General features: G+C 37.2%; 1 protein-coding gene across 6 annotated transcripts in view; it reads left to right on the top strand.

Moving 5' to 3' along the window:
• RBKS (ribokinase) overlaps positions 1-21,494 on the top strand; it is a 71,001-nt gene that overhangs the window by 33,635 nt on the left and 15,872 nt on the right. For 4 of the 6 annotated variants that reach the window (XM_054063783.1, XM_009564274.2, XM_054063784.1 and 1 more), the window contains exons 5-7: positions 2,697-2,861; positions 7,857-7,948; positions 17,585-17,773. In XM_054063783.1, coding sequence (XP_053919758.1) covers positions 2,697-2,861; positions 7,857-7,948; positions 17,585-17,773 — 446 coding nt within the window. The remainder of the gene's footprint in view (positions 1-2,696; positions 2,862-7,856; positions 7,949-17,584; positions 17,774-21,494) is intronic. The other 2 variants (XM_054063787.1, XM_054063786.1) reach the window with 1 other exon arrangement.

Genomic DNA, 21,494 nt, shown 5'->3' with positions numbered 1-21,494 from the left:
TCCTCATCCCATTTTAAAAAGTAAGGGTTATTGCACTGTGGTGTTTACTGGTTTGCCTTTGATTTTTTCACTGACACTTCTCATCTGGTGGCATCTATAAATGACACTTCTAAAAAATTTTTGCTTGAGTTACCAATCATTCTATGAAGTGACAGTAGCAGGTTTAGAAGCCCAACTGAGGGCAGTATTTACATATGCAGCATTCACTCTGTTTTGAGTATTGATTGAATCCAGTCCCTGTCTGGTGTAAGTTTGCGCAAGTTTATTAGCTTCATTTATCTATTCTAGCTTAGAGCAACTGTGAATGTGTCCCTTAATAATTTAGATGATGTCTGCATCTGCAAAAGTTAAAATGATATAGATGTTCCAATCAAAACTGAGAATTTTTTGTCTAAGTAATGATATGTTAGAATTCACTGTAATGCATTAACTATATTTTTCTTATTCTTAGTGTGGGCAGCAGTTTCAAAGTTGGGTGTATGCCTTAGGGCTTCATCTAGAGTTAACGGAGATTCATAGGCATTTTCAGACAACAGTTTATCTCCTACTCAAACAGATAACTAAGATTTGAAAGATTAAAAATACCTCAAAATACTTATTTGTCCTCCTTGTTGAAGGGACTGAGAAAACACAATTTTTTAGAAATTAGTTTTCTTAGAATTTTTGAGAATGTAGACTTTTTCTTTGAAAACTTTAAAAATTAGTTAATATGTTGGACAAGATGAATCCCAACCCCTCTTTGCCATCTGTCTTTAACTCTGTTGTCCCTGGTGCTGATTTCCCATCTGATTTCCCTGGCAAGAAATAATTGCTTTCAACAAAATGGTTGCTGGTAATACAAATTTCTAATTGTGTGGGGGTCCAGATTCTGCTTTCATGCACATTGGTGTAAGTTTGTGGTAACTGCTGTCATTCACAGTTAATGTGGTACATGTAGCTAAGAACAGAATGTGGCTTTTTCTCTAAAGCTTGGGTTAAGCCCACCGGGACTGTTACGCCGCAGTAGGTACTGTGTTTCGCTGGCAGGTCTGAAAGCAGACTTTAAGTCTCTGGCCTTTTGTAGTTACAAAGAAAAGCTTCTGACTGTGATCCAGTGCAGCATGGCCTACCTTGAGTTTGCACATATGGGTTTAAGCAAACAGCCTTCCTTGTTGCCTTGGGCCATTAGGTCTGAAGTCTAATAATAATATACATGTCAGTACAGCTGAATAGTTCAGCAAGATAATGCTGCAAGACATGGATGATGTCTTAGATTCTTGGTAGCAGAGAGTCCAGGCAGAAGTGATTCCACTGATTCCCTACCTTTTAATGTTTGCGCTGCTGCACCCTATATATGCTTGGCAAAATAGGTGCAATTTGCCTTTGAATGTTTCCTCAACAGGATTCAGATATCTTTGATAGCATTTACTTGTTGCAGAAGGTGGTGGGTTTTTTTTCTTCTTCTCGTTTTTTTTGTTTTGTTTTGTTTTGTTTTTTCTGAGATGCCCATCATTGTGTGTTGAAAAGCAGGGCGTTGGCTTTAAATGCTGAGGTTTTGCTTTTCATATGCAGCTGTTCTGTACCAAACCATTGACAGCAGAATTGCTTTGGAAAGCTTGGGCCTCTCCCTCTGAGATCACTGTATTATTCTTTCCATTGTACTGCTTTCTTTTCAGAACATATTTAAGGAGACAAGCTTTGCACATTTTTGATTCAAAGAACTTTGAAGTTACATTCAACACAAATAATGTATTTAAAAACATAAATATTTATTTACAGACTAATTCAGTTCATTACAGAATTGGTAGCCTTTAATGATTGGCAGTCCTTAAAGGAATCTTAAGCGGGGGCGGGCTGAGCCTGTAAATCAAGGAACAACTGACTTATTGAATTTAATACCTGAGTGATTAATAATAAATTTTAATTTGAAAGCACCCATGCCTGAAGGTCTCTTGATGTTGTAACAGAGATTAAAAAGAGAAAGAACGAAAGAAAGAAGCTGCAATAAAAAAGGCAACTCGCATGTCTGAAGAAAAACAAAAGAATATTTGGAACGTGCCTAAATGAAGTTCTTCACCTAACTGTAAAATGAACTGCAAGAATTAAAAGGATCTTAGATATTCATTGAAATACTGCCATGCTTCCCCTTGTATAGCTTTACTTAGACCATTCTACTCACTAGCTTTAAGTGCAGAAGAATCTGTCTCTCTACCTTCTTTACTCATTTCTGATAAGCTTTCCTTAGATGCAGGCATTACCTTTCCGGGCTTTGGTAGCAAGCTGATTCTGGTTTTCATGATAGTTAGGGGCACTAACTTGAAGTATCTCAGGTAAAAAGGAGAACCCTGTTTCTCTGAAATCTAAAGAATATGCATAATTTTCTTAGCTGTGTGAAACATTCTCTATTTCCACTTGGTGGGAAAATTAAAAATTTTATGGCATTTTTGGCGTATGAACTTGGTAATCGAATTGATGCTTTTCTCTTCAAATATTACTGGAATATTTCAGAAAAATGCAAATATCAGCCTTAATGTATGTTGTCGATCTCCCCTGTGACTAGTACAGTGCTTCTTTGGAGTTCAGAGAAAACACCTGCATAAGACTGGGGGAAGCTCATGCATGACCTTTCCTAAAGACATATATACTGTATTTTAGAAAAACAAGGAACTGTTTTACATACCTTATCTCAAAAGCTGATGTAAAAACCTTCTCTTTAGGACAGAATGTCATTGTCATCGTCCCAGGGGCCAACCTGCTTTTAAATTTTGAAGACCTGAGGAGGGCTTCTGATATCATCTGTAAAGCCAAAGTGGTTGTCTGCCAGCTAGAAATAAACCCAGCTGTTTCTCTTGAAGCTCTGAAAATGGCACATGCCAGCGGAGGTAATTTAACATAAGCCACTCTGTCTCCCTCATTTGTGTTGCATGAAAAGTATTCTTTATCTTGCTTTCTAAATAAAGATCCTGTAGTCTATTCTGGTTTCTCTTGTACTAGTTTTATTTAGAAATGAAACAATAACCAACAAATTTGTGCTACGCTAATGAAAACTACATTCCGTTTTAAGATTTTGCAGTATTTACCTTGAATGGCAAATCAATCCATGCTCTTGTAATCTCCCCGTGTATGTTTGGTGCTGCCTTTCCTCCTATTTTCATGCTGTAACTAAATGCAGTATAATGTGTTAGGTCAGGAACTATGGGTCTAACTCTGGTATTATTCCAGAGCAGAACAAGCATAATGAATGCAAGTCAGTAAAGTTCCACATGCAGTAAAGTGAATGAAATTACCTCAAAAGCAGACTCATGCCCTTGTTCTTCCAGCATAGCAGCAGGTATGGCTGTGGTTTTCTATATAGAAGTTAACATCCTTAAAAGTAAAAAGGAAATGCTTTTTCTCCATAACCAGAATTCTTAGAGTGTGACGTGGCATGTTGCCATTGAATGGAGAGTCATGGGCAGTAAAATTATTAGCAAATTGTTACTGTGCTGTTCTTTTAAATATAAGCTATTGTTCTTTCAGTGTGGCATATATGTAGGTAAAAGCTGACATGTTGCTTTAACAGGATGGGGTCTAACTACTGACATGATGCTTTTGTTGTTTAAAAGTGCCTGTAATGCTTTCAGTTATTTAAGCACAATTACCACTGAACATCAATTACTTGAACATCAAGTAAATAATTATGCAAGTGAGGCAACTAAAAGAGATTAAAAATATGTTCTCGTCTATCCAGAAGATAAGACTGGGAGGAGACCGCTCGTAATATGGTCAATCAGGGTCAGGGACAGAAATGGGACCAGAACTAACTGGTTCCTTGCAGCTGGGCCCAGTCTGGCTCCAGTAGACTGTAGCACACTGGGATTGTTGACTCATCAGCCCTCCTACTGCACTGAGATCTGTTATGCTCCTGTGAACATGCACTGGTGAAGATGTCAGATATAGCAGACCTGTATGCATTGTGTCCATGTATCTTCTGCTGACTTAAGCAGCTATGTTAGATGAAGGGCTGGAAGACAGTGTCTCTGGAACTGTGGTGGTAATAGTCATAAACTCTGTAAGAGAACTGTGCATGGGGAAAAAATATTTTTACTTCTGTTTGAAATGTCCAAACAGGGTTCATGCAAACCTAAATAAAAATTAAAAACTTCAGAAAACTGAGCAGGACATGGAATGCTTAAAATACAGGGAAGGGAAAAAAGCTTACTATATTTTTTTTATTATGTTTTATGAAAATGGATAAAATCATTCTTAACCACGTAGTTAATAGAATATAGTTAAGTTGTGAGTCAATATCCATGATTTATCTTGTCTACTTGTAACTCTGTGCATAGTTTTGGTAAAGTTGCTTCGTGCTTTTGTCACCCTCATACGGCAAGGTGCCAGCCTGTGACAGAAGAAAATATAGGATTTTTTTAAAGGCAATTAAAATCCAAACCTGATACACGGAACAGACATGCAAGCATTTAGCAGCTGTAGACAGTGCAATATCTCAAGATAAGATAGCAGTTAACTGTGGGCCAGCTATACTTCTGCGCTGTCAGGCTGCTATCATTGTGCAGCTCCCGTATCAGGATAGCTTTGGTTGCTCTGCTTTAAAGCAATAGGCTACACATGTTCAAGTGTCATGTGCAGTCAAATCTAAGTAAACAGCTGAGTTTGTAGCACTGTAAAAATCTATCCTTAGCCAACTGTAAATTGTTAATGAATCTCCCTTCTTTTAGCCTGCAATACCCTCATGTATAATGCAGTACTGCATGTCAGGATGTATACTAGACTATTTTTGTTTAAAACAGATGCATACCCAGATGCCTCAAACCTCTGTTTCAAGGGGGTTTTGCTTGTTTTTCTTCATGCTTACTGAAGGAAATAAACACTAAGATGGAGAAAGAATGTGGATATTAAGGCGAAAACCCTTCGCTTTTGTTCAGTGAGCATCACCTGGATCTGTAAGCTAGAGAGGAACATTTATGTTCTGGCACCCTCTCATTGTGGCACTAATTGCAAAAAATCCTGTGACAATATTGGGAAGAAGGAAGAGAGGAAGGGAAGAGGGAAGGAGGAGAGGGAAGGGAAAGGACAGAGAGTTGTGAATAATTGTATGAAGAGGGTGTAAATTGTAATGGAAATCTGACTGGAAAATTGGGGTTTAATGGCCACGTGTTGTGAAGCTGCTGTTGCTTCCAATAGGGGGATCTCATGATCGACAAAATGTCATCGTATATCAAAGTCTGTAAAGCAGTTTTCAAGCTTCTATAAGAGATGGCTAATAATGTCCAGCCTATTAATACTGCAGTGAAGAATGAAGATGTATCATAACCAGGGCTGGAAGGAGCCTCAGTTATCAAAGTTGCCTGTCATTCACTGGTAAAGGGTCTATTTCTTGCGTGTTTCAACTTTCTAATCATGAGCTCCGTTTTTTTCATAAGAGCTGTTTGTCTATGGTTAAATTCTTCATAAAGTTTCTGCCAAAGCACAGTGGCTGCAGAAACCAGGCAACAGAAAAATGCCTCCCACCCTGCCCCGTTTCAGAGTATGAATACGAGCTACCTTAAAATTTACATAAAACTTGATAACCATGGAGTTTTCTTTTACAGATAAGCCTTTACAGCAGTATGGAAATCTGCCTGATTTTTACTCTACTATCTGCCTTTGGAAGATAACTCACTTTCACACAGACTTGAGAAGTTGTTAGAGCTTCACAGCCAGCTTCGCCTGAGAGTCAGTCCATAGAGAGTTGTCGATTTGGGCAGCATGACTTTCAGTGTAATTCCTGAATCTGGTTTTAGGCAACTTCTTTTATACTGTTAAAGGTTTCTTGTAGGCCCAGGAAGTGCAGAGCAGGAGCTTGCCTGACTTGAATACTGAAGAGTCAAAGCTGAAAGGGAATTCTAGGGAGAAAGAGTAGATTTCAGACAAAGGGAGTGTAGGAGGGATTTGCTTGATTTGGGGGGGGGGGGGGGGGGGGGGAAGAAGAAGGAAGAGAGAAACTGAAAGGGGAACAAAATCAGAACAGAAAATAGGATTTGCTGAATAGAGATTGGAATACAGAGGTAGTCAGGGAGCAGGCTGTGAGTGCTGGAAGTGGGAAAAAGAAAGCATAGGACAAGGTGGAAAGATATACAATGTGATGGAAATTGAGTGGAAAAGTTTACTATTACATGCAAGAAGGCATAAGGAATGGAAACTAGTTGAGGAGAGTGGATCTTGGCAAAGAGAGAGAAAGAATTTGGGCAGAAAATAATTTGGTATTCCTTAGGGGGACAAGCTATAGTCGTCTTCACAGCCTGAAAAAGAACCTTAGAGTTCCTCTATCTCCCTCCTGCTCAGTAGATATTAAATGCAGGAGTAAACTAATCGTAATGTATTGTACTCTGTTCATAATGAGTCGATATTACTTAAAACCCAAGTTGGAACACTTCCAGTGCAGCTCCTGACCCATCTATGTGTCAGTGTGATACCACATGACAGTTTGTTTTCCAGTAGGTGTTATTTGTTTGTTTTACCTAGAAAAGTATACCATAAAGATTTGTGTTTAAAAAAATTATTAAGATTGCATTTCAGAAAATAGGAAATGCAAGAGTTAAGGTTGCCTGTGAAGCCTTAATTTGTCTCCTTTCTGCGTATGTATTATGCTGCAGTCTTTAATTATGTGATCACATGCTGTTTTTCAGTGGTATGTGATCATATAATTAAAGAGTTTATTATAATACATGTTGTATTGTAATAATATAAGGGAGCCAAATTAAGATTTCATTGGAAATCCTAATCCTGGCATTTTCTGACTTCTGAGTAAATGTCTTTGTTGCTTTAGTACTCTTTTTAACGAGACAGGTAAAGAGGCACGATAAAGTGGTACAGTAAAAGTCTAAAACTTTCAAGGTGTTACTCAAAAAGATCAGCTCCTAAACTCTTCAGTACTCAGATTTCAGAAGTCTCTGTGCATATTTCTCTTTTAGGGCATTAACTGGGGTTCAGAAGTGTTAAGGTTGTCTGTATATTATGTGTTATAGTGTAGGGGCTATATATGTTTTTAGGACTGAAAATTTAGGCATCCAAGTTGAAAGATTTGATCACTTGCTATAAGGAGAATTTCTAAAGTAAGAGAGTGCGCTTTGTATAAGAATGATGGCCTTGTGGTTAAGACACAGAAGTATTAATCATAAAATTGGCAAAGTGAGAAACCGTGTCTGTAGACTTCCTGCATTAGCAGTGAGTAAGTCACTTATACTGTCCTCATGACAAACCTTTTCTGCTGTTACACAGGGCCTTAGGCTACAGTTTAAAGTTAGGTTAACTAAGATATTCTACCACGTGTTAAGTTTAGGTCTAGCTCTGCCAGATAGCATATTAAAAATGTACTGTGCCTTGTCTATGCTACAGTTTGTAATGTAGCAATTTGAACAAGTTAGGTAACACATTCAGAAGCTTAATTCCTTGTCTGGACATGCCCTTCATTACTCCATACTCCTGTTTTTTCATGTACAGAATGCAGATAACAACTCTGAAAAAATTCCGTAACTAAATCAGTTCTTGTAAAACTTATTAAAATTCTGGAAGAAGCATCATCAGTTAAACAAATTCCATTACTGTCTAAGGCTCCCCCCCTTTATAAAATGTAATAATTTCTTGGTTATTTTTTCTGTTACACTTTTGTCATACTCGCATCATGACAGGTGCCTGCACATGGATTAGAAGGGAACTTCAATATAATAAACAAAACTTTTAGCAATTCTATAAAACGAGGACACAGAAACCGAGAGCTATTTGTGTTAATAATAAACATCAGGGGCTGTGAATTAACTGAACTGCTGTTTCAGGTGATACTTTATGAATCTAAAACACTTGCGATTTAGACTTTTTTTTTTTTTCTTTTTCCCCAGTAAAGACTTTATTTAATCCAGCTCCAGCCCTTGCTGACCTAGATCCACAATTTTATACCAATTCCGATATCTTCTGCTGCAATGAAACTGAGGTAATGATTGTTTGTCATATTAAATTAGGAGTCTTAAGCGGTAAAATTGCAAAGGGATTCTGTTCGCAGACATGCATCGAATGGAGCAGGAAAACTGAAGCGTGCTCCTCTTACATAGTACTTTTGGAGGTGTCAAGTTTGATCCCTGAAGTAACAAGCAGAGTATTCTAGAATACCTTTAGATTACACTCAAAACTAAATTAAAAGTTTGCAGAGAGAAGGCTGTGTCCAACCTTTCTTACAAGTAGATGAGTAAAAGAAATCCATGGAAGGACACTTTGAAAACGTTATCACTGAGTGGTAAATATTAAAATAGATCTTTGTCCTTGTTCTGTGGTCCCTTGATATGATTAGCAGGAATGTGCTAGCCATAATGTTTTGACAGTTTTAAACTCTATTGCCAGGAGGTGATGCACGCATGCTGCACTTGATGGTAAGTAGTACCTTCATATGCCTCTTCCTGTCAGATCTGTTTTCAGTGAATCTGTTTCTCTGGCCCTTCAACTGTATGTTTCGCTCCCTTTTTTCCTCCTTTCCCTCTTTTTTTCTAGTTCAAGTATGTTATTTTTCCCAAAGGAAATTATTTTTGTCACAAGAGACAAATTAAGCTAGTCTCATGAAGCCTTCATTTAAATTTCCTATCTGTTAGCATTATGCATGCTGTGTTCCTTCCCCTCACCCTCTCTGTATATAAACAGGAATGTGGGAGGAGCAGCCTACTGGATAGAAGCCATGCCTTGATCATAGTTGAAGTTACCTCCCAACAAACATGATTTCTGCAATAAACATAATACTTTTGGGTGGAGAGGAGAGGGAAGAGCTGAGAGAAAAGCATAGCCCTGCTTACTTCTAAGATTCCTCTGTCTGAGGACAGTGATTGTGTAAGTTCTTCAAGACTCAGTTACCCTCTTCTGAAATTTCTGTTAAAACCCATAACAAAGCATATCAGAAGTTCTCAGTTCATGAGTCTTCTGGTATTTAAGAGTTGGTCTAAATAACCCAACTAGACATCTGAATTTTTTTTCTGGAATATAGCTTCTCCTGTTTTTGGAAGGCAGAGTTTCCATTGTAAGTGGCGGTGATTTCCTTTGTGGCTCAAACACTGTCCAACAGCTATCAGAACTCAATTATATGTGATGAAGAGAATACTAAGGCAAAGTATTTATTCTTGTTCAGGGTACTTGCAAGACACCACATATGGTACTGGGTTTTTTTTTTTGGTTTGTTTTTTTTTTTTTTTTTCAGAAAGCACTTATCCTGGACTATGCCCCTGGATTGGCTGGACAGTGCGATGGTGCACATTTTAGGTTGAGAACACCCATATTCTCCCACCAGTTTAGTAAATGTTATTTGTTGTTTGCTTTTTTTTTCATAATGTCACTACTTATTTTTTTCCCCCCTGTGAAAATTTATTCCCCATATGTTAGAAAGAAAACTTTGCTTTTCATTACTTGTCTGTTCCTTACTTTTTCTCATTGCTCTTTGCAACACACATGTTCAAGTTTTGCCCTTGTTATATTTCATTGCCAGAGGACAGTCTTTAAGAGACATTCTTTGAGAAGTTCAGCTTGCTGGAGCAAGGGTGTATTATTATTATTATTACCACCCCATGGAGAACAGAAAATTACTTCTATTTGGAGAACAAGAAATACAGGTGTATAATTATAATAGATCCCTGCTCACTCAACTATCTTTCCTGCAGAGCCGGGGGTACAGTTTGCATTCTTTTCTGCTATTTTCTTTAAAAAAATAATTAGCATTGGAAGATAGCTGGGATCGGCGTATTGTATGCAAAGTCAGGCACAAAAATATGTTCTCTGCTGTTGAGGAGACTTATCTCTTCTGAATTTATGGAAATGGTAGACCTATGGAAGTTCCTGCCAGCTGTATCATGGGAGCACAGATCCAAGTTGGGATTCCTACAGCATATTCTGAGAACAATGACACATAAATACCTTTGCTTTTAACAGTAAACATTTCATCCTTTACAATGAAATCAATTGCATTAGCATGACTATTGTAATCAATTGTGTTTGTTTTCATTCTCTCTGTGTGTCTGATTTATTATTGAGGTGATTTTTAGGGTTAAACTATTGCTAATTTTCCTTTCTTTTTGCTGAGAAAAGAGGAAAAATGAAATATTTGTTTTTCTTATGTCACAAGTTTGAAAGTCGTTTTTTTAGTAATTGTTATATATTCATATGCCATCTGTTTTCTGTTTTCTTTCATGACTTTCTTTAATTTCAGATCCCGGTAATGCATGCACTTGAGAAGTTTGATATACTGATAAATGTTTACATACCCAAAGAAAGTTTACCAGTCTAATCTCTGTATAGCATTTAAAAGCAATAAGTTAGTTCTACAAATCTTAAAGATAATTCTAATATTTTAAATTTCAGCCATTCCACTAACTATGTCTGCATTTCTTTCATCTTTTTAAATCAGGAAATACCTAAATGCTTTGATGATCCAGAATATGTGTTGGGAAAAGATCAGTTTATACATTTTTTTTTTAAATTATTTCCCTCAGTATCTACTAGTAGTCACAGTCAGAACAGAGCAATTGGATAAGATGGACCTTTCTTCTGAGCCACTATGGCCATACTTATCTTATGGATTTTCTCTTATTTTTATTCTGTATGGCCAAATTTATTGAATGTGCTGCTTACACTGCCTCCCTGAGATGTTCTGTTCTAGTTTCTCCTACTTGGTATTTCTAAGTCTAAAATAACTTCTTTCTAGCCCAAATCTTATTTATGTTCCAGCCTTATGCTTTTGGGGGACGTTTTATTTTTTATTTGGGATTTTTATGTACTATGAGAAAAAAAAGTAGTGCATTTCTGCTTTATTTTTACTTTTAAATAGTTAATAAAGCATCTTGAATTTGAAGATTAACTCCTTAGAGCTATCCAGTTCAGCTGCTTCTAAAACATTCTTTTTAACACAGACGCATACGCTTAGACAAGTTTAAATTTACACTGATTTTTTTTTTTATTGCTTGGTTTAGCTTTCTTAGAAATGTAAATTTACAAATATTTATCACACAATTTTACCAAAATGTCCTTATCTTTCTTGTTCACCAAGGAATACTTTAAAGGATAAAATCCTGTAGTTTGGGGGTATTATGTGAATTATATATTGGTAACGGAAGATTAAAAGTTAGTTGTAAAACAGAAAGCTAGCCATTCGGCTTAAGACATTTCATACACTGTGCGGAGTGTTTATGTTGTTAAGGATGAGAAAAAGGGGTTAGTCCTTGTGATCAGTTGAACTGTTACTGAGTCAGAAGTTTCTGTTACTTACTGCCAATGAAGGTCAGCAGTTTTGTTCTCCGATGCCTTTGTCACAGAATAAAAGTTTTAAACTGTCAGCTATAGTTTCAAGCAGCCATTGCATGTTGGGTCCCAAACATGTGAATATCAAATACATCACACTTTATACTCCATCATTTTTTAGACGCTCTAGGATTTAATGAAATCACATGCAGTATCTGGTGTAACAGCACAGCTTGTTCTTATGGATTTATGTGCTAGAGAGAAGCAAACAAAATTATACTATCAGTGAATTATCTACCATTAGTTTGTCTAGAAGGCTCTTCACAAGCTGTTCTTTTCACTCTTGCTTGTTGCAATAATATTTTTTTTTTATGTCTGACATTACTTTCTTTTTATGTGGTTTATGAACAAAAAAAAAACTCAGAACAAATCTTGCAAGGTTATCAGTTCTTTCTTTGCTTAGCCTGTAGTTCAGTTTTATCTTTTCCCAGAAAGATCATACTTGTTGAGACTGGTTTGTTAATTCCCAGATGCAGCACAGCCTAATCCCTGAGGTTTGTGCAGGAATGTGCTAGTTCTCCATTCCCTTAATTCTTCTAATGAAAAATAAATGTATCCAATGTCTCCTTAGTGAAAACCAATGGTTGTTCTTTTTAGTTATGTTTAAATGTTGAAAAAGAGACAGCCCTGTACAAGATGGGCACTTTGGAAAACTTACCATTTTTTTTCCCCCCACGTAATTGTGCGATTCCTTGCTGCAGTGTGGCTGTAGGCACAACCGCAATGTCAATACATTTCATGTGTTGTTTTTCTTATTTAATGTGTGCATGCAATTACATAGCCCTGCGGGTTAGGAACCAAAATATATTGCACATCAGCAATTTCAGTTTGGTCTTAAACATTTTGAAGAACAGCTGCTTCTCTATTCAAAGAATACTGGGGAATCCTGCAGGAGAAGGAAAACTCCTAATAGGTTACAGCAAATTATTTAGTTTGTCAAGCTATTTTGAACGCATAACTGAGAACTGCTTTCTCCTCAATGTAAAATGGGCATCAGACTTGTGATCTAAATAAGAAAGGCCTAGCAAGGATTTACTTGAATACTAAGAGAATACTTTTGGGCTTCAGTGGTAGAAAACAGTGCTACTAATTATAAATTAATTGCTAATTTTGTGAAATAAAGCTGCAAGATGTTTAAAAATGACACAGAAAAATTGATGCTATCCTATTTTAGGTACTGTTTCCTTTTAAGTGTTATTGTCTATTACTAGAAGCTAGATCATTTTTGGAAGAAATATTAATAATGGCAATTCTTGTTAGTGTGTCTAAAATCAAGGCGCAGTAGTGATTTTTACAACATTCAGAGAACATAAAGTTTATGAAACTACGTCTGGAGTCTTGGATTAGGAAATTTAAGCTACTGCTTATTTATATGGAGAGATTAATACTAAGGATAGTCTTAAGAAGAAATAATTGATATCTGTAGTAGTCAAAACAAGAATAGGTCTTCTAAAATTGAAATATTTCAGAACATGTCTTGAATTTGCCTTTTCTGTTTTAAGTAATGGAAAACTACTGTTGCTCCATTATGTAGAATTTGCCATCAATTCACAGAATATTCTAATTCCAACTTTGTTCTAACCCGTATTTTATCACTTGCTGGAAAACTATTAAATTTCCCATATTTAGTCTAAAATTAAAGATGTTACTTTTGGGAGGGGAGGGAATAGCTTCAAGCCAATTCATTTCAATCAGTTTTTAATTATTCTAGCATGATAAGTATTTCTGCCTGTATGTATGTAAAAATTTTATAATTTGAAACAACTGGAACTAGCTTGGCTTGTGGCCTGAGCTTGCAATTGCTTATACACCAAATCTGTCTCACTACTTCTTTGGGACTGTTCACATGTGTTAAAATTAATGAGATTGAATTCTTCTTCTGTCACTCTCAAAGAAATCTCCTAAGGTGCAAGCCAAGTTTGTAGCCAACTGGCTTTCTGTGTTTAAATATTTAAAATAAAAAATATTTTAAATTATCATATGTAGTTTTAGATGGATTAGCCTTAAAACTGGCACAGTTTCCCTGTTATTATTTGTTATTTCTGTTCCAGCAGTACCTGGCAACATTTGCAAAGTTATTATTGTGCTAGGTACACAAAAGAATGCACATGATGGACTGTTCCCCAAAGACTTAAAGCTTCTTGTTATTTCACCAGTTTATATTTGCTGAGGATCATAGGATCATAGAAGTTGGGAACAGACCTCTGGAGGTCTCTATTCTAACACCCTGGCAAAGCATGTCCAGTTTAGGTCAGATTGCTCACAGCTTTGTCCAGTCACGTTTTAAATCTCTGAGGTTGGAGATTACTGACCTCTGGGCACCTCCTCTGATGCTTCATAGCTCTCGTGGTGAAAAAGCTTGTCCTAATACTGGAATTTCCCATGTTCCAGCTTGTGCCTGTTGCCTCTAGCCCTATCCCTGTGCTTCTTCAAGAAAATTCTGGCTTCATCTTCTCTGTACCCACCCATTAAATTGCTGTGGATGGCACTTGGATCTCCCCTTAGCCTTGTGTCCTTAAGGCAAGGCTGAACAAACCTGCTTCTCCCAGCCGTTTCATGTATGTCCTGCTCTTCGCGTCCCTGACTGTCTTGGTGGCTTTTCACTGGGTTTGTTGTAGTATGTCAGTGTCTTAACTTGTGCCAGGGATACCAAAACTAGATACCATGCTGCAGTTTTGGTCTTGCAAATACCAAGCAGAGGATGCAGAACACGTCCCTGAAAGCATCTCTGTAAACCATAGGCCACCCCAAATGGACCACAGCTGGGAACACTTGGCAAAGGTTCATATCACAGTTTCATCCTCACTTTTAGCCAGCCTAAACTAGTACTATTGTTGAAAGAAGTTATTGGTTTTGGGTTGGCTTTTGGGGGTGGTGTGAGATTAGAGGTGGCGTTAATTTTAACACAGATCTGCTTTGCAGTCTAATTTCTTTCCTGGCTGTATCAATGGCTGTGCTGGCACAAGAGAATTGGCCATGTGGACGGGAGTGGAAGGGAAAAAAACAGGATCATGGTTTTTTTTGTAACAGTGCTGCTTTGTGTCAACTTACTATGACTATACTCCATAGTCTAAAGAGACATGGAGAGTCAACTAAGATTAGTGACGATTATGGCCAAGAACCTTCATATTAGCTGTATTAAAAGCTTCAGTTAAATTTCTCTTCCACTTCTGTAAACAAAATTAAGAATTTTCGGTGTAGATTAATTATAATATCCATCATTGTTTTATTCTGACAGCAGTTTTGTGGAATGTCCTCTTGCTTTAATAGGTTGATTTAACTGAGTTTTATGAGACTAGCTGCAGAAAAATAGAATTCTTAATTTGCTGCTGTTTTGTACAGTACTATGGCAAATGTCCATATTAGGCTTTTAGTATTGTTATTTAATTTTTTCTTTACATAACCATTAGTTACTTCCTTCAATTGTACCACAGTTTGTTTTTTAAATAAGATTCTACTGAAGGGAGGAACTAAAAAACTCACCACAGTATTTAACATCAGTTGACATTTACCACAATCTCTAATTATTGGCACAGATTCTATCTGGCTTCTGCTGCTTTTATGGTTCTTCCAGCTTGTTCCAGTGTTTTTGAGTTTTACCATCCTGCTGTAGATGAGTTAGATGAAGATCTACTTTTACGCAGGCTGTGTCTGTTCAAAATAATTTTGTATATTTGTATAAGCAGTGTAAAGATGAAAAGAAAGATTTCTGCAAAACCTTTCACGTATCAGTCCCAGAACAATTCTTTCACTGCCCAAGCTGAAAAATCCTGTTGACTTGACACAGCTATCACAAAGAGGGGTACAACATTAATGCTAGGGTTACTGTTTGTGTGTTTCGTTAGGAAGAATATTATATTTAAGTACTTTGTTTACCTTGCTCATGAGTTTACATTAGTGTCAATACCAGGTAAATACACCCAAATCATATTTTCTGTTTCTCTACCAAAAACTAATCCACTTTTGTCCCGGAGACTTTGCAACATAGGCAGAATGCTTAGAATTACTGTCTACTATGAAGTATTTTGGAAATCCGGGTAGCCAGTTACAGTCAAGGATTTTTGTTAATCCACTTCTATTCATCATATACTAGGTGTTCTGAATACAGAAATGCATAGTTCCTGCTCCAGAGGTCTTAGAATTCATGATGAGACACAGACTTTTTAGATTTGTGAATATTAGAGTAGAGTATACATATTTTTAATACTAATTATCTGTCCTCAGTTTCTCCAAAGTCATTGTTGTTGTATTGACTCCTTGCAAGCCCTGCAAGAAAATACATTCAAAAGATTTTGTGAGACATTTTTTGAAACACATTTTCATATTTGGAAATACCTTTAAAACCTTTTAAAAACTGAAATAAGTTGCTTAAATAGTTTATACTGCAAGAGATGTTTGAACAGCATGGTGACACGCCAGAGATAAAACTGGGTAGGTTTAGTTGCCTTCTCATAATTTAAAGCTTACTGTATTCTTGTCTGGGATCAGCGTGGTTACAAAAAGTAGTTTTAAATTGCCTGTGCTTGTTAACCACACCTTGCCCTTGCAGTGCACAAGTTTACCCACCGAGGCCTGCCACACCTGATTCTGCCTTGTAGCGATCAAATCAATAATCCCTGAAATCATTTGGGTATTTTTTTAAGTAGGGACTATAGAACTTGGTCCTGTAAGGTCAAAAATTAATGCCAGTAAGTACTCTGCTAATGACACTGTAAAGTCTAGGGAGTGTGTTGGCATAATCTGGCCCTTCAGAGCCTAAGGGTGGCTTCTCTCTCCTGGGTCAGGATGAAACAGAGGAAATGACAGTGGTGAGCAGCGGGGCTGACTCACAGCTGGGGGTGGTTTACTTTGGGATGGCTGTAGTAGTTCCCGTCCCCAGCTGTCTGCCTTACCTCTCTTCACTGCAGGCATGGCCTGTGCGTCGAAGAGCAGTTGTTTAATCACTGTAGTTTACAGTCTGGTCTATTAAGAAGTATGTGAACTGAATTCAAGTTTGAGTAATGCAGAGCAAGGTAATTTCAAATATTTCCTCAACTTTTTCCCAAGAAATTGAACTGCCGATTTAACAGAGGTCAGGAAGTGTAGCCAGTGAATAGGTTCCAAAGTAAGTTTTCCACTGAAAATAAGCCCTAGAAGTGTGGAAGCTCTGCCTAGTTATTAGGCAGTTATCTGAAAATACTTCAGACTGCATTTTTCTGGATCCAGCAGCAGCCTTGTAGTGCAACATGAAGTAGGACTTTCCTCTTGTCAGGCAAGCAGGACGAGATTTAGTAAGGACAGCAAAATACAATATGACTGCTTACAATTAAAGGCATACTGTATTATGCAGCAGCAGCGCTTGCTAGACTGTTTCAGACAAAACACGCTGTATTTTCTCTTCCCTTTCTTCCTTTTTCTTTCTCATTCTCTTCCCTGACAAAAGTACATGATATTTGACAATGCTGTGCCATCAAGAAAATGTATGAAGTGGTGAAAAGGATGCTTGATTCTGGAGTCTTCATTGCAGAGTTTTGGGAAATTTTGCTCTTAGTTGGGTGGAACCAGAAGAGATTAAATTTAAGAGCCAACTGGGAGAAGTTGACTTAAGGTCACCATCTGTTAGAAGAAGAGTTTATCTGTGTTTGTACAAAGCCAACACAGAAGAGTCTCAGTTGTGGCAGAGGCCTATGGACATGGCCATAACACAAATATATAGTAATCTTGTAGTGGACATTTAACCAAAGGGGTCTTCAGATAAATTTTAGGTATTTTTATCTAAAAATACATACTAAAGGAAACAGAGTGGTCCAAGTTGAGAAATTATTGTTATTCCTTGAAGAGATTTTCCCATGTGATTTCTTTTTAGCTGAACACAGAGAATTTAAAAAATAATTTTAAAAGTTACTTACTTTTAGTGACAACAACAGTGACCGAGTTGCCATGTAGCATTTTTCATGAGACTACAAAATGCTGCTTCCATTGCAAATGCTGTGTCCATTTCACAGGTGAAGAAACTGAGGCATTTGAAAGAACTGTAATTTTACAGAGGGTTTCTTGCCAGGCAAGTCACAAAAGCTGGAACAGAATTCATGCCTCCTGTGTCTCTGCCTAGGCTGCTCTCCATTAGTCTGCTGTGCTTGAAGTACACACTGATTTCAAACGGGGAGCAAGACATAGCTGAATATCAGCGTGGGAAGTTGTTTCATGATCATCCTATAATAGACATTTAAAAAAGATGTTGAATATTGTTTTCAAATAGAACTGTTGTCCAAAAATGAATGCTATCAGCTTATGATTTTCATTTGCGTTGGTTGTTTTCCAGGCAGAAATTTTAACGGGCATCCCAGTTGGCAACCTTGAAGATGCTGGAAAGGTGGGACACATGCTGTTAGAAAGAGGGTGTAAGCTCGTAGTTGTTACTCTTGGAGCAGAAGGCTGTATGATGATATCAGTAGAAGAACCCATTCCAAAGCACGTTCCTGCTGGGAAGGTCAGGGCTGTGGACACTACGGTACGTTTTTGTGGTTTAACTGCCTTGCTTTGGAAAAGACTGCTTAAGTACTAAGCGAAGCAATGAGTAATCAGCCAAATCTTTGGGCACTAGCGCAAAGGCTAATTTATGATGTGAAATTGATATCTTTCTTCCAGCCTCTCTTATATTAAATGTCAGTTCACTTGAGTTTTATGGTCTGTATTGTAGATGTGCTAGAATTGTTATACATACTGATAGTATCTTCATATTCCTCCTTTATTGAAGTCAGTACCTGTCTCTGACTGTAATGTGCGATGCCAGTGGCTTGAGCTGTAGTCCTGTTTTTTCACCTTTGCTCAGTCATATCATTAAACTTGTCCAGAACTCAAATGCTGGGGGAAAAAAGAGATACTTCTGCCCTCATATTCTGAAACGGAATGCTTGACTCTTCTGACACAAGCATGAATTGCTTACCAAGTCCAACATGAACTGCATCAAAACCATAATTTTTACAGAATATGTTGGAAAAAAAAATGAAAAAGCTCTTGCTGCTTCATGATGATTATTTTATGATGATAGGTGATGGATAGTTGGTCAGAGGCATTTTAGTCTTTGACGTGAGAGTATGTTTTTACTTCCTACTTGAAATTAAATGGAGAAAACATACTCTCAGTAGACAGCTAAATACAATACCCCCAGCAAAAAAATGAAAACAGGACAGGCAATAGTTAAGATAGCATTGCTATGAAAACCTCACCACATTGCACATATGGGGCTATTTTGTGTTCCTTGTATTATCTGACATAAATCCAAAATAATTCCAGTGGAGTTACTGAGAGCAGAGCAGGTCACGTTGTATGTACTAACTATACATTTAAATGCCTGTTATAATAACGTCATATTACATATGTTCTGTCACAATAGTTCATTAAAATCCTGGAGGTTTTACCATCTGGTGTATTCCGTATCTGAATTGCATTAATAATAACTAGTTCTTGTAGCATGTTTTTTATCTGTGGACCTCATAATGCTTCACAAAAAAAGAAAGCAACTGCTTAAAAGATGAGGAAACAGAAGCGTAGGGGACTAAAATTACCTAACTCAGTAGCGTGTAGTGGCAGAGGCAGGAGTAAAGTCACTACTTCTAAAGCAGAAGATCACTCAGGGGTTTGGACTGTGATGTGCTGATACAGTGGAAGGCTTTGTCTCACTATTTAATCCTTTTCAATTTAACTCTGAAACAGAGGTACTTTGGCTTTGTTTTCCTCTTTTACTCCTTCGCCGTTTAGAAGTTTGACCTCGAGTTAGTGCTGCTTTTGGAATGTCCTAACATTCTCGTTGAGGGAGGCATCACTGTACTGTACTACCCCGTGCATAAGGTACTTTTTAGGGTTTTATAGATGCCTATCTGCCTCTGCCTGCTTTTAGCTCAGAATTAGAATTGCCAAGGGAATGAAAGGCAGAGCTTCCAAAGCTGCTAGAAGCAGGATTTATTAGCTTGGGAGCAACACCTTAAGAACCTAGCAGTACAGTTTCTTCCTCTCAGTTGGTAAATCTACTATTTCTGTCAAAGCTTAGTGCTGGAGTTTTTCTCTGTATCACACAGAAGAGAAACATGTGTGATCAACTTCTTCAAAAGAAGCAGAAAATTGCTGCTGGATCAGCTATTGTCTGATATCTTAAGGTATTTGCTGGTCTTGGAATAAAACAACAATACTGAAACCACACACTGGCTGAAAAGTGCTTTTTATCTTGCCTAGCAGTTCAGAGTTTCATGACTGAACTAATTTAATGCTTGTTCTTTTTTTTTAAATAAAATCAGTTTCTTTGAGTTTACTGAATCCTTGCCCTGCCTCCTTGTGGCCAACAGGTTATTGGCTTTCACATAGCAGAGGATTTTCACGGTTAATTTTGTTAATCTACTTAAATATCAGTGGGTTGTTTTCAGTAAAACAGCTGTGCTTGGTTTACTTTTGCAGACTGAATGAAAAAATATATGTTGGCCTTGCATTATAAAAGTCTAACAGTGCTTAGACTGATTATCACTTTGCTTGAAAGCACGTGGTTTTTAAGCAACCCTTCCAAACACTAAGCAAAACAATGTCATCCTCAACTAGCCTGGCTAGCTCTATTACTAAAATAAGTACTAAACATTCTAGTAGGACATGTTATTCTCTTCAGAGGCACGTCTGCAGTGAATCCTTCCCCAGAGGAATAAGCACAAGCTGTAAGGTGGCTTAGCAAGTAGGCATCTATCCACAGAGTATTCAGAGCTATTCATGTGAGTGCTCTTAGCATGTCAGTTAACACTAAGCAAAAGTTGCTGCCTTGAAGTGTCCTGACTCCAGCAGGACCAGGCAGTAATTTTTTAAGCTACTGTGATCCAGTCACATCTGGTTATGCGCCTGTATCCATATTGACAGTGTTTGGAGCAGAAGGTAAAGTTACTGCCAGACAAAGGGTTAAATAATATATATAAGTCATTATAGGATTTGCAAAAGGTTTCAAAGCCATTATGAAAACAGTCTGTATTAAAACGGAGTTTTCTATTTGGGAGATATACATAGTAGATACTAAACGAGCTTCAAAGGCCTTTTAAACTGTAGAAGTTTACTGATAGTTGCTACCACTCTGCAGTGGCACAGCTTCAGTTCTTTCTCCTGGGCATTTCTGTTGTCCACAGAATTCTGAAAATTTTTGACAATACTTGGGCAGGTACAGACACAAAGATTAAGAATTTGTGTTCCTTGTCCCAGGTGGTGTGCTACCCATACTCTGTGTTCAGAGGTTCATCAAAGAGACTGAGGGCTGAGAGACTGTAGAGCCTGGCTCTTCCTCCTAGCCCTTGAGATAGTTAATCTGAGAGTTTATTGGCAGAACACTGTGAAAAGCTGGCTCTATCTCCCGCTCTGTGGTGGAACATGAATCTTTAAGACTGAAAATCTGGCATTTTTCACCCGCACTAAATCAATACTATAAAGGGAGGAAAAAAAGGCTTGTTTAATTTTTTTTTTTAGTGCTAATTATCTTAATGTGAGCTTTACTAATGTATGAGATGCTTCCCATGACTGTTAGCAGAGCTCCCCATACACAGTCCAAAACATGTAGAGCACGAATAGTCGTTTAGAAGGAAGTTTTGCAAGACATGGTATTGTAAAGCTGAAACAACTGTTTCTCCTCTTATAGCTAAATAGTGCAACAAACTTTTGTTAAGAAAATTAATTTTCCCTTCATTTTACTAGTTTCTGCCAGCTATTTTCTATGTGCAAATTTTGAATAAACATAAAAATAAGTAAATTATTGAAAGATAATCCTCAAATTTTCTGTATGAAAGAAATATCTTGTTAAGCCCACTAGCCATACCGATATGTCTTTGAAGCAGATGACGTCGATGAGAGATATTTGACACATAAAAAAGTGCTAATATGTAGATGATATAAGAAAAGTATACATTATAATCTATTTTCATTACATTAAATAGTTGGTTTTGAATCTACTTGACTGCATGAAGTTAAATATATGCATGTACTTTATTTTTGGAGGAAGCTATTTCTACTTTAGGTGAAACTAGCACATGAAGCTGCATTAAAATAGCTGTGAAGGATAATTATATAATTCCATTTATATGACACTTCTTCAGTTGGTAGCAGAAGGTTTCACAAACCATTCACAAATTTGATAAGCATTTCATAGAAAACAATAATATCATATACACACATTTTGCAGTTGCGTGTGTGTATGTGCTGAAGCAGAAGCACAG

The sequence above is a fragment of the Cuculus canorus genome, chromosome 3, assembly GCF_017976375.1.
Source record: "Cuculus canorus isolate bCucCan1 chromosome 3, bCucCan1.pri, whole genome shotgun sequence".
NCBI classification, from domain to species: domain Eukaryota; kingdom Metazoa; phylum Chordata; class Aves; order Cuculiformes; family Cuculidae; genus Cuculus; species Cuculus canorus.
Note: the sequence above shows the minus strand (reverse complement) of the source record. Positions and strands in the feature narration are given on the sequence as shown.